This window comes from Genypterus blacodes, unplaced genomic scaffold (genome assembly GCF_046128005.1).
Source record: "Genypterus blacodes isolate CSIRO-AG114 ecotype Tasmania unplaced genomic scaffold, CSIRO-AGI_Gbla_v1 ptg000067l_1, whole genome shotgun sequence".
NCBI classification, from domain to species: domain Eukaryota; kingdom Metazoa; phylum Chordata; class Actinopteri; order Ophidiiformes; family Ophidiidae; genus Genypterus; species Genypterus blacodes.
Window position 1 is genome coordinate 1,766,986 of NW_027466879.1, and position 16,535 is coordinate 1,783,520.

General features: G+C 41.3%; 1 protein-coding gene across 1 annotated transcript; it reads left to right on the forward strand.

Moving 5' to 3' along the window:
• Positions 1–1,486: 1,486 nt before the first annotated feature.
• Positions 1,487–15,089, forward strand: stk33 (serine/threonine kinase 33). Its single transcript, XM_076155777.1, has 13 exons — positions 1,487–1,532; positions 4,635–4,751; positions 5,184–5,297; positions 5,371–5,475; positions 5,572–5,710; positions 11,074–11,159; positions 11,733–11,823; positions 12,312–12,387; positions 12,526–12,638; positions 13,527–13,612; positions 13,697–13,807; positions 14,427–14,519; positions 14,874–15,089. The coding sequence occupies exons 2-13, from the start codon at positions 4,635–4,637 to the stop codon at positions 15,087–15,089; spliced, it is 1,347 nt and encodes a 448-aa protein (XP_076011892.1). The 5' UTR covers positions 1,487–1,532.
• The last annotated feature ends 1,446 nt before the right edge of the window (positions 15,090–16,535 follow it).

The following is a 16,535-nucleotide window of genomic DNA, read 5'->3' on the forward strand; positions in this document are numbered from 1 at the left end:
ACATTCGATATTCCCTTTTAGGCGTTCTATTGTAAAGCCTTTTCCCTCAGCTCCTTAAGCCAAACCAGATGTTGATGTGCTGTGTTTGTTTGTGTTTGTCTGCCCTCCTCATCCACCTTGTGCTGCATCAGACTGGAGGCAGCAGATGTATGCTGAGAGGAGCCTGTGGTCTGGGCAGATGGATTTTGTGGTGGTGTACAGCGTCGGCGACCAAATGTCCTTCCTTCATGCCAAAAGCCTCCTGTGGCAGATCAAAGAGGCCTGAGGCCAGAGCTGCAGGGGTGAGTGACCGTAGAACGAGAGCCGAGTTGAGGGATTTACTTTGATGAATTAATGAGTCCCCTTCCTAAAATGAGTGTGTGGGCCTGTCAGTGCGGCATGTGCCCTTCTGTAGTGGGCAGTAGTATGATGTGAGGTAGAAAAATGGATAATGCTGAAACACAGCAACCTTCTAAAGGCCGCCTCACACAATTCAAGCCAAGAGCAAAATGATTACATTGACCTCAAGCTCAACAGGATTCACAGATTGCATAGAAAGGTATGAAGATGCTGGGTGCTGAACCACAGACCTAAGTCATGTAAATCATGCCACTGACCAACATCCCCATCAGCAAACAGGAACACTGTTCAGTAAGTGGCCTGTTTCGGGAAAACCTCCTCCGCTTCCTGTATGAGGACGACTCACAGGCCGCCCTCTTCACAGAGCTAATTCAGCATGTGATGGAAAACCTGAAGCACCATGCAGACCGCAGACAAAACAAGGGGTCCAAGTCCATAGACAAGCTCATCAATAATGTCTTTGGCAAAAGGCGGAAGTCTGCCTGAGAGAGGAAATCAGTGGTTACATTAATCACGGATGACATGGAACATAGTCTCAGTCTGGATACCCCAGACTTGTTTTTCTGGATGAGACATTTGTAGACATCGTCTGTTTCATAATTGGGCTCTTATGTGTTATTTGTGTTACTTCTCTTTACTTTTGGATAGATTTGGTTTTTTAGACACAAGTACTGTGTTATTTGTCTGAACTGGAACATCAGGAATCCTCAGTTGTTCCTTTTATATTTTCAGAACAAAATAATCATTTGAAACACAAATGGTAAAATATGTGGATATGAGGGATGAGTAAAAATAATACGGCAAATTCAGATTATACTGGATTTATTGTTTTCAAATGGCCCCAGTAACCCTTTTCCCCACTAGAGGGAAACATATCACCACAGAGAATCCACTGCCTCTGGTGACGACCCGCGACCCCCCTGTTTATACCCACAAAATTAATTATGCATCTATTTTGGTAATAGAATTTCAGGAAAATAACGAAATGTTTAACCTGCAATGTCGTACCTTTATGTGTGCATGTTTGGTTGCCTGATTTACACTTACTGGCCACCAGGGCGCTACAAACAGCAGGATTAGACGAACGAAAACGATCATTCACACAAATGTCCTTTTCGCTTTCCGTAGTTGCTTTACTAAAAGTTTTGCGGCTCAAAGAAGGGCAGCGGAATAATAATGATCTTCTCTAAAAGGTAAGAAAGCTTTGTTGGATTTATGCAGAATTCGACCTCGTTCACATGCTTTATCTGTGTGCTTCACATTAATGCCAGAATCTGTCTTGTTTCTGCAACCTCGTGTTTCGTTCCCATGACAACGCGTGTTATGAGGAAGTTACTTTATTGTCACTTTGGCAATCTCAGGCTTTTCTGCATGTTTACATTTGATTGAGACAGTTAGGAAACGTTTCTGCAGCGTAGATCAGTTTTCCTGGTAAGAAATGTATAACCTCATGTGGCGTTCACCGTTTCTTCATAAACTATTGCAGGAAATAAAACGTTTTTTGTAATATTTTATATGAAAGTACATGTTCCCCGCATGTTTCATTTTTAAACCGTATTAATAGTAATAGTTGCATTATCACTATTTAGATATTGACCGTTATAACATTAGTTATCAATGATCAGTACATTATTATTGTATTTATAAGGATTGATAGATAAGTTTTGAACCTCCAATGCAATACAGTTACTTTTCCTTATAATCTTCAAGTCCACACAGCTCAAACTCTCTTACTTAGATGTTCAAAAATCCCCTGAGGCAAAGTCTTGTATATTTAGCCTCTAAAGCTCTTTTTGTCATGCATGAGGAAGTGAAGAGGTGAAGTTTGTTGGGGGTCAAATGAAGTGATTAGGGGGTTCTTAACTAGTTTAAATCGCAGCGATCACAGAGTTGATCAGTTGGCCAAACTCACACGCCGTTGAGTGTTCAGATCACTGAACCTGTGCTCTTATCTATCAGGATCAGAATTGATCAACCAACCTCCTTCTAACTTAGTTAAATAGCATCTGTGAGTTCTGTTATGAATGTGCAGAGTTCTCTCTGTGCAGCCATCAAAATAAATTTGATTTGTTTTTGTCCTACATTTCCTAGTTTCAGTCCTCCAATCTTCCCAGGGCTGAGCTCTGCAAGGGCACAGATTATCCTTAACCAGGATTAAACCAATGAGGAACATTTGAATTTGTTGGCTCTTATCTCCCAGCAACATGTGGAGAGCTCTGAGCAAATGGCAGAATTTGATCTTTTGCTTCATTTTGGCAATCCTGCGTTTTCCCCTGCAAATAGACACTTATCAGACATGACCACTGAAGACAGAGGGAAATCTTGAAAGGTTCACTAAATTATTTGTTTACAGGGACGTTTAGCTTGTGAGATACATCGTCTGCTTCGTGTGAAACCTGTCGTCCATAAGCTGTCAGGTGTAATATACTGCTACCACAGCTCTTTAGCAGGTCTGTAGTATGTTTGAATGGGTTAATGCTCACATCTGCGTGATATTAAATGCAGACCTCTGGCTTTGATAATCTCTCTGCATAAGATTAGGATTCACTTCCTAATATAGTGAAGTAGATGGGCTCAATATTTGCATTCTAAACATGCAATTTCTTGCCTCATCAGGTAATGTAATTCCATGCTTCATTAGGACAGTGAAGTTTATCATTTGTCATCAAAGCCAAGCTGTCAATAAATGATTAAGTTTCATACGGGGAAAATGTAATATTTGGGCTCCAGCAAGACGGATAGCAGTCTACATTTTAATTGCAGTATGTGAGACTCTGGTTTTTGTTTCATTTTCAGGCGATGTTTTTGTAGCTGCTTATTACGGCTAAAGACAACGGAGTCTAAAGTCATTAGAGAGCCTAAGCCTAATTTATTTGACCATTTGTGCCACTAAAGTGAACAAACCTAAAGATTGTGGTCGGTTGTGGTGAGTGGTGAGTTCTTGGGTTTGATGAATCTGACGTTAAATGATTATAAACAGTACTGGTCAGCTGTAAATAGATTTTATTTTATAGATTTTTCTTTTAAAGCTTCTATTTCTTCACTTTCTCTGTAAAAATGTTTTTGAAAGTATGGCAAAAACATCAATTCCCTTATACTGGTTTTAAGTTTGTATTTTGTTCATTGTTTTTAGGACGAACAGTGTTTAATAAGAGAACACATAGGAACCATCAGAGAAGTCTTTGTAACGCATTTTGTGTGAATTTCTCAAAAGAAAACACCGGACTTAAGCAATGCTGATCTAAAGTAATTCAAGTATCTGTAGTGATCCATTTTAGACCTTTCACACCGACGTGACCCTGGTATCCTGTTCCCTCTGCGTCGGAGCAAAGGAGACAGCACCCATCTCTGACTTGTGCTAGATGCTCCTTCCAGCCTTTCGGGTCCCCAGTGATACACTCATCACATGCCTCTGACTCCCACAAATGAGCTGTGATTGAGGTGATTGGAATTTCCAGAGGCTGTCACAATCGTTTTGATTGGAAAATAGACAGGAGATAATGGGAGAGACAGGCCTGTTATGAAAGGCCTGTCAGTGCTGAGATAATGCAGCAGAGTGAAGAGGTTAAAGACACCGCTTCCTTGTTAATAATTAATTGGTGTGCGTGCGGTGGATCCACTTCATCGCTCCCAGTCATCACTTGATAATTGCTTTACATTTAATTTGGCTTTAGAGAGTGTTTTTCAAGCTGGGTAAATTGTGCTTAAAGTTAATATGGGCTGAGACAGAGACAGCACTTTGATCATAAACCAAAGATAAGATGACAAGGTGGACTCGCTCAAAAGTCACTGACTCTCTCCTCTTGAATTCACTCAGTTAGAGATTATTTACTGCCTTCTGTACTGTTGAGCAAAGGCCAATGAAGGAGATGTCAGGGAAATATTTTGATCAAATCCTTCTTTAGAAACCCTAATGTATTTGAATACCCATCTGTTATGTTAGTAATCGAGTACAAAATTACTCTATGACAAAGTAGATTGAGCCATAACAGACTGAGACACAAGTACAAGTAATAAATATTATATATATTTCATTGCAAAGTTAACTTTTTGCGCAAACAGTACATAGGGGAAAGTGAAGTTTGTGCAATAAGAATGTTTGGTGGACACAGGTGTTATTTTTCATGCATGTTATCACACACACACACACACACACACACACACACACACACACACACACACACACACACACACACACACACACACACACACACACACACACACACACACACACACACACACACACACAGTGGATTTGTTTAATTGAACAGCTTCCCCACTCCCTTAAACTTTAGATGAGACCAGCAGATGTTTGTGGAACAAGCAGGAAAATGGTCTTCCAGTGGACTCAAAGAAACAACCCGGGCAGGAACGTGCCTCACGTGCGTTTGGCAGAAGATGCCGACCTTAAGGTATGAAGAACACCACTGTGATGTCGCTCGGCTGCACCAGGCAAGCGTCAGTCTTCACTCTGCTCCTGAATGCGCCTCCTTCTTTGGGAAATTGGACTGCTTATATGCCAGATCCAAAGCAGTCAGTGCTCAGCCTTGCATGCACACAGATAATGATCAAGTTAATTAGACCTGAGATTGAACGAACTGCAGCAGCAACTTAATCATTTGTAACTTGATTAGAAATACTATATTCTGCATCTCAGGAGACGGGGAAACTTGCAGGTTTTTCACAGTGCTTGAAATTAGGACGTATTCAAATTCTGGTAATGTGTTAATGCCGAGTGTTTCTGCGATCCACAGTAGTATAAAGATCCCATACTGTAGCCTTAAATGCTGCTTCTCTGACTTACACAGCACGAGTGTGTTATGTTTTCTCACTTATCCCCTTAGAAAATATTCACACTTGGAAAGAAATTGGGACAAGGTAGCTTTGGTGTCGTCAATGAAGCCACCCACATTGAGACGCAGATCAAATGGGCTATTAAGAAGATTTGCAAACCTGAGGTGAGTGCTTTTGGGAAGCCTTTGTTTTATAATGAGACACAAAAGGTACAATAAAGTCCCCTTTCACTTTCAGCCCGGGAGCACAAAAGTTGAGCTGCTGGAACAAGAAGTAAGTATTCTCAAACAAGTGAATCATGCCAACATCATTCATCTGAAGGAAGTCTTCGAAACGCCATTGGTGAGTCCTGTCTTTAAGAGAGTTTGTGTCTCTAACCATCTCCTCACCTAAACAACATGTATGACCACGTTCATGTACGCCTCTGCTCGCTTCTAGACGATGTACTTGGTCACTGAGCTGTGTGATGGAGGGAACCTGAGGGAACTGTTGCAGAGGAAGACATTCTTCATTGAGGACGAGACCAGGCACATCATCCAGAGCCTGGCTGGTGCCATTGTTTACCTGCACAAGAGAGGTAATTACCTTCCACATCAGTGATTGTTCGCAACTAAGTCACGAAGAAGAAAGATTACAAGGGAACTATTGTGACAAAGTGAGATTAATCAGTGGAATGGAGCCAAACAGTCTCAGACATGTGATGTCGCCGCCCGCCTATTGTCACCTACTGGAGTCAAGCTTCTCATGATGGGCTTAACATCATTGGCTTGTAGAAGCAAATATCTGACGAACATCTGCCGTGAAACAAAGTTTAAGACCTGACATCCCCCTTTATTACCGTTAGCATCCGATAGCAGTTGTCGGCATGGTAGTGCTGTCATATGACCACGATGCAGGCAAACCTGGTGTATTCATGATTACAGATTTACTCTCATAACAATCTAATGTTGATTATAATTCACTGTTGTGCTTCACATAATGAAAGGAGACAAACACCCAGAGTGCGGATCAGACGGTGCTGCTAGTAAAATGTGATTCAGTTAATCGATGCCATCACAGAGGCTTCATTTTACCCGTATCCTGTTGGCCTCATTGACATGTGATAGTAAGTGAGAGTCCTTGTCGTTATGGCTCACAGTCATTAGAGAACACCAGCTCATTTTCATAATAAGGTAATAATGAACAATTGCCGGGGAAAACGTCACGCACATTTTAATTGAATCTGGGGCTTTTATTTGTAGATGCTGCTTCTCCTTCTAATTCTGTACTTAGAGGTAATTTAGGACATTGCTTCCCAATAAGGCACTATTACATGTGACTAATGACTCATTTACAACAAGCAGGGGAGCAATACTGATTAATAGGTGTGTTTTCACATGGACGGTCCCTCTGTGCTGGTTTGCCTCACCTCCAGAGTGATGATACTAATGAGACTGGTTTGTATTAAGTAGCCAGGACTTTTCTTTTGACGTGATCTTCAGCCTTTTTGTAGACAGGACAGTGGAGAGAAACATGGGAAGAGAGGGAGAGAGGGGGCGAGAGAGAGAGAGAGGGGGGGGGGGGGGGTGGGGGGGGGGGGGGGTAATGGCCTGTGATAAAGGGGATGTTGCAATCTCAAAGCCATCACATGCCCCTTGCTGGGACTTTGTGCGTTTATTTGCAGTCCTTTGAGAAATCTAATTATTGCATGATGTTCGTAGTTTAGCTCACATTTTTCTCTTCTTTGTTGGTTTAAGCGAATAAAATGAGAATTTCTAAAAAGTCCAGGGAAATGATCCAATTGGACATTCTGTAAAGTGAAACCTGTTTTAAAATCGTCGAGTGCCGTCTGACCACAGCACAGCACAACACACGCTTCCAGGGACTTTGGGTCCGGCTCCGGCCAAAATGACATAACTGAACGTTCTGTTCCTGCGACTAAAGCAAGTAATCACACTGAAGCCAGCAATCAGAAAACTCTGAAAATTGCCCTCTTTCCAGACGGTTAATCATGCAGGACTTCTCTGGGACCCTGAGGCCCTGAGGCTGCGCGGGCACTTAAACATACAACAAGAAGTGATCAGATTAAACATCTTCTTCTGGAATCCAATCTGGACTTTCTTGGTCTATCTGAAACTTCTTCATAAACGTCTTCATCATAAACCCTCTCCATCTGCTGCTGTGACTGCACCTGGATACAATATGTTCAGAAGAGATAGAGAGGGAGGAAAAGGGGGTGGTCTGATATTGTATAGATGAGATCCTATTCAATGTGAGCGAATACATTGGTCAGCTAATAAAGCTTTGAAAATGGATTACAGGAAGAAAAACTGATTGGAGCTCACTGTTGTCTTTGGTAGATGCAGAAGCTGACAGGAATGTATTGCTATCCACAATCAATAACACAATTAAACTATTAAAGGCACGTGAACGAACACAAAAACAGGCTCAGAAATCTTAATCCAAACATGACAAACACAACTTGACCATGTAAAGCAATAAGGTAATGAAGGAACTGAGAAAAGCCAAAGCGAACCTCTCATCAATCTTTCATGCTCAAAACTATTAAAGAGTCGCTGGCGCCCCCTATCAGTAAGGTTATCAACTTATCGATTTCTCCTTCCTCCGTTCTCTTCTGCATGGTAAGCGGCTATAGTGACACCTATCTTCAAAGCTGGCGATCCTAAAGTGGTGTGTAATTATAGGCCCATCAGGATCTTGCCTGGAGGATCTAAGGTAGCTGAGAAATGGGTAGCAGAGCAGCTCATTTTCTATCTGAACAACATTCCCTTCTCCCTACACGCCATGTAGTTTGTCTTACAGCTAAACACTACACAGAGACAGCAAACTGCTATTTTGTAGAAAATGTTAAATCCATGATGGACAAGAGCGGTTTTGTCCGGTTGTATTCTTAAACCTACAAAAAGCCTTTGCCGCTGTCAATCATAAGGTCCTCATAGCCAAACTCTACAAATTTTAACTTTTCCTCCAATGCTCTCATATTGATATCATATTTGGCAAACTGAACCCAGTATGTCAGAGTAAATGACCAACACTCAACTGCTATCACGTCCCTTAGCGGTGTCCCACAGGGATCCATTCTTGGCCTGCTCTTGTTCAGCTGCTGCTCTTTGTTCAGCCTATACATAAACAATCTACTGTCATTGTGCTCTGATGTGAATGTCAAGATGTATGCAGATGATACAGTGCTTGATGTTCCAAACGTTTATGTGCAAAAACAAAATCAAAACTCTCTGCCATCTCTACCATGTTCTTTAAGAAAAGAACAAGCCTGATCCCCATATAACAGATAGTGTCTGAGATCAAATACCTCACTATGATAGTCAACTCAAACCTGTCCTTCAAGGACCAATATGTCAACCAAGACAGCTCAAATGTTCATGAATGCAATGATCTTGTCCCGTCTCACATACTGTCTGACAAGCTGGAGACAAGCCAACAAAACAAGCCAAACAAACGATAATGAGACAGGAAGTCATACAGCTACCATCACTGCAGTATCCTGCGTAAGCACAAACCCCTGAGCTGAAGCAGCGGCCTGTGCCTTGCTTTAAGATGTTTAAATGATACGTCCCCTCCACCACTTAACACTTATTACACTAAGGACCAAACACACCACTGGAGCCACCATTAGGGTGACAGTGAAATGCCAAGATCTCAGAGCATTCTCTGTCAGAGCCTCTCAGGAATGGAACAACACACCTGAACACATCACACAGCGCCACCTGCCGTTCATTTCCCCCACAGTGAAGAGCTTGGCTCATTAGCAGCCAGTCCAGCAGACACTAGCCCAGGGTTCATGTTCTGTGTTGCCATGTTGTCTGCAGGCTTTTATCCGGCCCTGTCCTGCTGTGTTGTCAGCTTCATGTTTGTGCACAGTGTTGTCATATTTATGTTGGTTTGCAGTACAGGTGCTATATGTCTATGTGGCCTCTCAATCCTCCTATTATGTGTTGATATGTGACGTGCTGTCATACTTGTGTTTGTTTGCAATGTTGTCGTCCTTATGCTAGGATAGTACAAGTGTCTGAATACTGTACTTGGATTTCATCTTCTAATAATGCTTGTACACACGTCTCTTTTCAAACTAGCTGCCTGCCCAGGGACTACAGGTGAAAATGAGTGTCTTAGGCTAATTCTTCCTTATTTACAAAAACGTCATCAATGTGCGCTGGCCCCGTCAAATAAACTCATAAAGCAGAATCAAAATGGAAAGGTAATTTGTATTCACTGGGAGATGGATTTATAATCTGACACCCAAAGGTCCTCTGAATGATACTTTGGTGTTTTTACACAGCATTAGATAACACAACACTTTTTATATTTAATAATCATTTGGTGCACAAGGAGCTACTTTAGAGGCTAAATCCTTAGGGACACCTGAGGGTTCATGCTCATAACATTATGTCCTGATTTTATTGTACACTGAAATTTAATGATAGTAAATAATAGTTAATAATCTCAAAGAGTTTTAGAGTTTAAAAAAAAACTATCCGTCTATAATTTGGTTATTATCGGTTTAATAGACTTCGAAGTCAAAGTTTTACCCCCTGTAGATCAGATGTTCCATTAAATAACATGATTTTCTGAATTTTTCTTTATCAATTTATTTCCAGCTGTTGTTCATTAAGAAAGTGATTCATGAATACGGCCTGTAACCCCCAGGCACACACACATCGATTCTTAATTAACATCTCAGCAGACAGCAAGTAGTAAATACCTGCAACTAAAGAAAGGAAAACAGCTTAAAAGAACTGGAGAGGGAAAGGAGGGAAAGAAAGAACATTTTCTTGTTTGTTTTGCTCCCACCAGTTGGTCTAACTTACCTTTCACACACCAACAACACTGTTGCATTTTATAATTGGTTGCTTCAAACAGTGCAGTGAAAAGGACTGCCCAGGGCAAATTGTATTTTTCCTCCTTCCTTCTCTCACTTCACCAAGTTTTGTTAACGAGGCCCTTCAGCTTAGCCTAGTGTAAGCAAGGTAAACACAGCACTGGGCTTGTGTGTGTGAAAAATAAAGATGATTGTGGTGACTGACACTAGCAGATCATGCACTTAACTGTGCTGAAAGGCCTCATTCATATTCAGCAGTGGTCCTACCAGCAAAGAGCTCGAACAAGGAAATCTAACAAATAGATGGCAGAGTCAGCTGAAACTGCAGCTGTACTTCCTGTGTGTGTGTGTGTGTGCGTGTGTGTGTGTGTGTGTGGGGTATCTATGCTCCATTTTCTTCTCAGATGAACCCCAAACAACATCACTGTATGTATAGTTGACCTAGATGTGTTAAAGTGTTTTCACGTGTGGTTTAGTCGGGGTCAATCAGATTGGATTTCATTTCCTCCCTTCTTCATGTTTCCTTTGGTCAGGTCGGAACAAGGGAATCGCTCTCATGTCCAGACCAAAACAACCACACTGAATCCCATTGATGTGTTGGTCTCAGTCGGCTCACAAACAAATGCTGGGGTTGTTGTTTGTGGTGTGAACATGATCTGACACGGTTCAGAAGCAACCCATAGTTACGCTGACATGCACAGCAATGTTCTCCTCAGGTTAACCCCAGGAAAAGTCATCCTATTGATACGTTTCTCTTCAGCATTGAGGTAATCCCAAAACTAATCAAATGACATCACTTTAATATTGTGATGTCTGGATTACTGATTCATTTTTTTAAACAGGCGATGAGTATTTGTACCAGAATACAATTTTAAAAGAACCCTCCCATCCCTGCTCATGAACGCATCCCAGCTGTACTCATTGTATTTACAGCAGGCCAGTTGTGACATGGATCACAACATGTGCTATGGGGCATTTACACTTTGCATTAACTTCTTTCTCATTGTCCAGTGAGGTTATCCGTCTCCAGATACAGTGATCGTGTTTGAACACTATTTAAAGCTGTTATGTCCGTGTAAAACTTTTCCTCCCTCATCTTGCAGACATTGTGCACAGAGACCTGAAACTTGAGAACATTCTGGTAAAAGGTTCTCTGCATGGAGATGATTACAGCATGATTAATATCAAGGTAAGATGATAACACAAACTGGGAAGCTTTCCATCATTGCTTCTTATTTGTTCTCTGCAGGGGAAACCTTTGATGGGCACGTTTTTCCCCTCCTCTGTATTTTAACACAGGGCTTTAAATACTACTTCATTATGACAGACCCCCTCTGGGTTTCCTTTATAGTACATCTTTGCAAAGAGAGAGACTGTATCTTTAAACAAATTACCACCCGAGCACAGCAGGATGTGCACACTGACAATGAGCCGGCGGAAGCAGGTACCTGGTGTGTGAGCTGAAAAAAGGCTCAGGCAAAGCATTCATGTCGTCGGTTTTCCTCTCTTTGTCTTACACACATAACCACAGACGCACATAACAGGTGCACCGTGTTCAAAACAAGTTTTATCTTGGCACAAAACACTTAATTTAATTGATAGGAAAAAACTTTGATTCTCAAAATGGTTTACCTTTTGTGCAAATGTTCTTCTTTTGTATTTTTCTTACAGGTTTGTGGATCTTAACAACATAACAAGTTGTGTTATTTGTCTACGTGTCAAAAGTCAACTCAGAGTCTCTCTAATCTGTTGTCTTTTCAAGGTGACAGACTTTGGATTGTCAGTGAAGACAGACGGTGTTGGGATTGAGATCTCGCTGTTGAGGGACACCGTTGGGACGTTTATCTATATGGGTAAGACACCTGTGTGTTCCTCAGAATGCTAGAGTGCTGGACAGAAGCAGTTAGCCTGAAAAAAGGCACATCTGTGAACTAAAGTCACCCACAAACTTCAGGTCTTTTAATTCAGTAAATCCAAGTTTAGTCTTCTGATGATGCTTAAAGTTTGTTTTCTTACATCAAAACAGGTCTGATATTTTCAATTCTATCTGGTTTACAAACCCAAAATACAGATTTTTCATTACTTTGATTATTATTCAAATATATTATGTTGTTGAGCAGTCAGTGTAATTCTCTTTTTGGCCACCTAGGAAGAGAACTGTTAAATGTAAATTAAATTTAAATAGGATTTCCTCTCATGTGCCTGGGGAATCACAGCACGCCAAAGTAAACTAATTACTCCAAATGTTCTAATCTAAGACAGTGAAATCCCTACATTTGTATCATTATGAGCATCTGTGTGTGTGTGTGTGTGTGTGACTGTGTGTGTGTGTGTATTTCAGCTCCTGAAATGATAAACGACCGTGGTTACAGTCAGTGGTGTGATGTTTGGAGCATAGGAGTCATTATGTATATGTTGTAAGTAGAGACACGCACACACACACGCACACACACACACACACACACACACACACACACACACACACACACACACACACACACACACACACACACACAGTAAATGGTTGGAGGTATCTTGTGTGTGTGTCCCTGCAGACTGTGTGGCGAGCCTCCGTTCTTCTCCAAGTCAAAGACAAAGCTGTTTCATATGATTATGAAGGGAGAGCTCCAGTTCACTCAGCCCATCTGGAACACAGTCAGCAATGAAGGTGACGGTTCAACTCCTTCCTCAGGCTGTTTTCACACCCATGTTATTCCCTTTGAGAAGACGCTCTCAGTCCTAAATCATGGAGCAGTTGGTTTGTGGTCTAAAGATTAGCCAGCCTACCGTGGGGGCAACCTATTGATGTATTGATCCGTTCATTGATCTGGAACCGGAGATGGTTGCCTGTGGTTAATGTTAAATCATACTTTTAATTACCCATAGCTAATCAAGCACTTGCTGGGAGAAGCCTGTAACATATGAAGCTTAATGAGTGAATGTCCACATGTGGTTATACAGTTTGTGCTCAGGAGCTCCAGTCTCCTGTTGCAGACATCTCTGCTGTCTTCCACATGTTGTCTTCAAGTCATATCCAGCTTCTGCTATCCTTATTCTGTTTAATATATGGACCAAATGATGAATATGACTAGAAAGTATTCCAATTCCATATATGGTGTTGATGTATCCTAACATAGGCAAGGCACGTTTGTTTATACAGCACATTTCAGCAGCAAGGCAATTCAAAGTGCTTTACAATAAAATATTAAAAGCATCGGTAAAAGAATAGAACATAGTAAACATAGTAAACACTTTCTTGCTGTCATTATCTTGCTGGAGCGTTCTAACACAACTTTATATTGGTTGTATATTGTTTTGGTTTGCTTGGATATTTCCTCCTGGGACCAAAACTGGGACCAAACTGAACTGAGAGATAAATGACTTATATTGTAACCATTTAGTTCCCCTTCTGTGCAGATTAACCTCAGGTCTGAAATCACCCTCTGTCTCACATCTCAGTCTTGGTTTTATTGAGGTTATGAATACATGAAGTTCTACTGGGCGACTCAGATTGTCACTAACAAACTCACCAATTGTCTTGAGTGTGTCTCTACAGCAAAACATGTACTGACTCACCTTCTGCAGGTAGACCCTGCCTGCCGCATGTCAGCCAATCAGCTGCTGGATAACCCCTGGATTACAGTGAGGCACTCGCTCGTTCATCAGCATTCATTCAGCTCGTGTGATTTTAATGAGAAGCTCTTACTGGGTGACTTTGACCAGCAGGGTGACAATAATATGCTACCACCTAATGCAATGGACATAATGCTGCATGACTACCTGAGGCAGAAAGACCAGACTTCCTCTGAGGATGTCCCTGTGGCAGATGCAAACCAGGTGAAACACCGCAAGGAATACATTATTATATTATGGAATAAATCAATTAGTACAGCAGGGAATGAGTTATTTTGTGAAATGTCTCTATGGTTAGCACCATAAATCAAAATGTGAATAAAGTGTTAGTACTATTTTCACACATGCTGGGGTGAGCTGACATTTGCTTATTAAAATAATGTTCACGGGTAATGTTAGCTGCAGTATCTTGCTCTGCATTTGCATTGAAGTTTTATCAGAGCCTGAAGCTTCCACTGTATTGGAATCGCAACAAACTTAACACACAAGCAAAGAGAATAGTGCACATACGGGGAGTTCAGGGGTCCTGGGAGATTGGAGCATTCCTGGCAAAAAAACACAGAGCAAGGCCTGCTTTGTTTGTTAAGGAAGCTTTAAATAATATCTGCACAAATGGAGGGAACAGCGGAGTGACATGGCTGCATTATTGAACACTCCTATATAGCTTCATGTAAATGTGCCTAAATAGTGAGTCAAATATGATTGCTCCTTTAAATTAAACAACCATCCTATAGCTCAGCCCTTATCTATTATTTAGGGTCATGGAAGCCAGGTATGGATCGCTCAAGTTTCACTTTGTTCATGTTTGTATGTTGGAATTAAGCCTAAAGAGAGCAGCAGCGACCTTCAACAGGGTGAACGCAACAGCAACAGCAACTGTGACGCCCAATTACTGCCTCAACCTCCCGCCAAGCAGGTCTGTGCAACGTCCGACAACTTGGCCATATGGTGTTCCACATTCTATACCTGCTTTAATTCATAGGCTTGTGGTTGTGTTATCTCTTGTATGAGGCAATTGGAATAGAAGAGATTTTTTAACTCACAGGTGTGGGTGTAAATTTTCATTTCAATTTAAATCATATCCATACAGTTCAGATTTGACACAGCTTTGTGCTTTCATACCTCCCTGCATGTTGCCAGTCATATTCAGTCACCACTAGATGGTGCCATATTGACCCATTACAGGAGACGGTGGTCTAACACTGCAGCTCTTTATTGTTAAATGAATGTAACAGTTAATGCTGTTATAAAACAGATCTTGTCCCTACAGCCCCATGCAGGCGTTAAAGCCTCCAGGCAGCCAAGTGCAAGGCAGCACAGGCCTCAGGACAGGAGGGACACCAGCAAGTACACCACCCCATTTGCATATACCCACAAAGCAGAGCGAGGCCTCAGGAAGGCAGAAGGCCAGAGACCCTCCACCTCCAGTAAAAGCAGGATGGGCTCACTAAGACTACCTGCCGGCTCTGACACCAAGATGAGCTAGACCCCTGGAGCCAAGGACCCTGCCTGGGCAGAGCTACGTGCCAAAGGAAAGTGCCTCAGTTGCTGGATAAAGACAGTTACAGAGCCAACGGTTAAACAAGTCCAAATAACCCAGATCCAGACGCACACTTGTGTTTATAATTGCTAACAGGCGCAGTGATCAAAATGTGTCAGACGTTGCTTGTGGCGTCGACTTCTATGCCTTTATAGTGAAGCATTCTGGAGTTAGTTGGGTAAATGCAGCCACCCAGGGGAGCTGAGACCTCTGCATCAGTTCTTTCTACCTATAGCAGTATATCTCCTCATTATTAATGTCACCACTCTATTTATACACAGTGTGAATGTCATGTATACATTTTCCAGATAACAAGTAATTATCAGAAGAATGCATACTTTTCTGTGAAATAAAAGTGCACGTTTATTTAAAACATTATGGAGACTTAGTGGTTTACAGGGAAGGAAAGATGTGATCAATGTGCTGTGAAGGATACTTTCAAAGACCTAATGGACGGAAGGAAGAAGGAAATAGAAATGAATCAGCCTTTTTCAAAATAGTTGGTGACAACCTGAAGATCTTAGTCTTAAATCACTAATATTTTGCTAGCAAATACATTTGTTTGCGTGCCAAAAGTCATAAAACAAAGAATGTTTGTCCAAAAATGGAATTCTTTTATGTTTAATATGGTCAAATATTTGTGTTAGCTGTTTAGCATAAAGTCACATCAATAGAAAGATGCTTGTATCTGATGTAAATAATGTATCTGATGGTGTTTAATGTGTTTGTGTTATTGCTGTTTGCAGGACCACATTTCAGTAAATTAAGCCACCAGTTAATGAGATGAGCTGGCTGTTTATTCCTACACTCTAAAGTATAGATCATTAAGTTCTGAAGTGAATCCCTGCAGTGATTCCACCCTTCCTGGAAATCACAGATCCAGAAGCAAACATGTTTTTATAATTGCCAACAAACATAGAGATTGCAATGTTAAACTGAAAGGGAATGTTTATCACATTGTGCAGGCCTGGAAGTACACAGGGACGTCAATTGGGAGTAGTGTGCTGAGAAAGAATACTTTCAAAATTCTAAATAAGATTGTGAATTCTAAATCTGCTTTTGTCAAACTAGCTGAACTAAACTTGAATATGGTCTTGTTTTGATTGCATAGTAAAATGTATTCTTTACTGTTTAATGACAGAACAAAGTGCCCACTGTCGTAAAACACAGAACCACTGTACAAACACAATTAAATAAGCTACCACTCAAATGTTTTCCCTATTTTATTACTGTTTTATACCCTGAATGTTTCAATCACAGGAGATTTGACCAAATTTATCACATTGAGCAACAGGAATTTACTTTTTTTCTGTTCTGACCTCTCAATTCCCACATACGCCATATGCGGCGACTGCACCCACTCAGTGTCAAAACATTGAAACTGTCACACAG

Bases quoted from the DNA above. Each gene is read 5' to 3' on its own strand.
- stk33 (XM_076155777.1), top strand. From the start codon at position 4,635: ATGAGACCAGCAGATGTTTGTGGAACAAGCAGGAAAATGGTCTTCCAG. The intron at 11,160-11,732 runs GTAAGATGATAA...TGTCTTTTCAAG, and splicing joins ACAGCATGATTAATATCAAG to GTGACAGACTTTGGATTGTC. The intron at 12,388-12,525 runs GTAAGTAGAGAC...GTGTCCCTGCAG, and splicing joins GGAGTCATTATGTATATGTT to ACTGTGTGGCGAGCCTCCGT.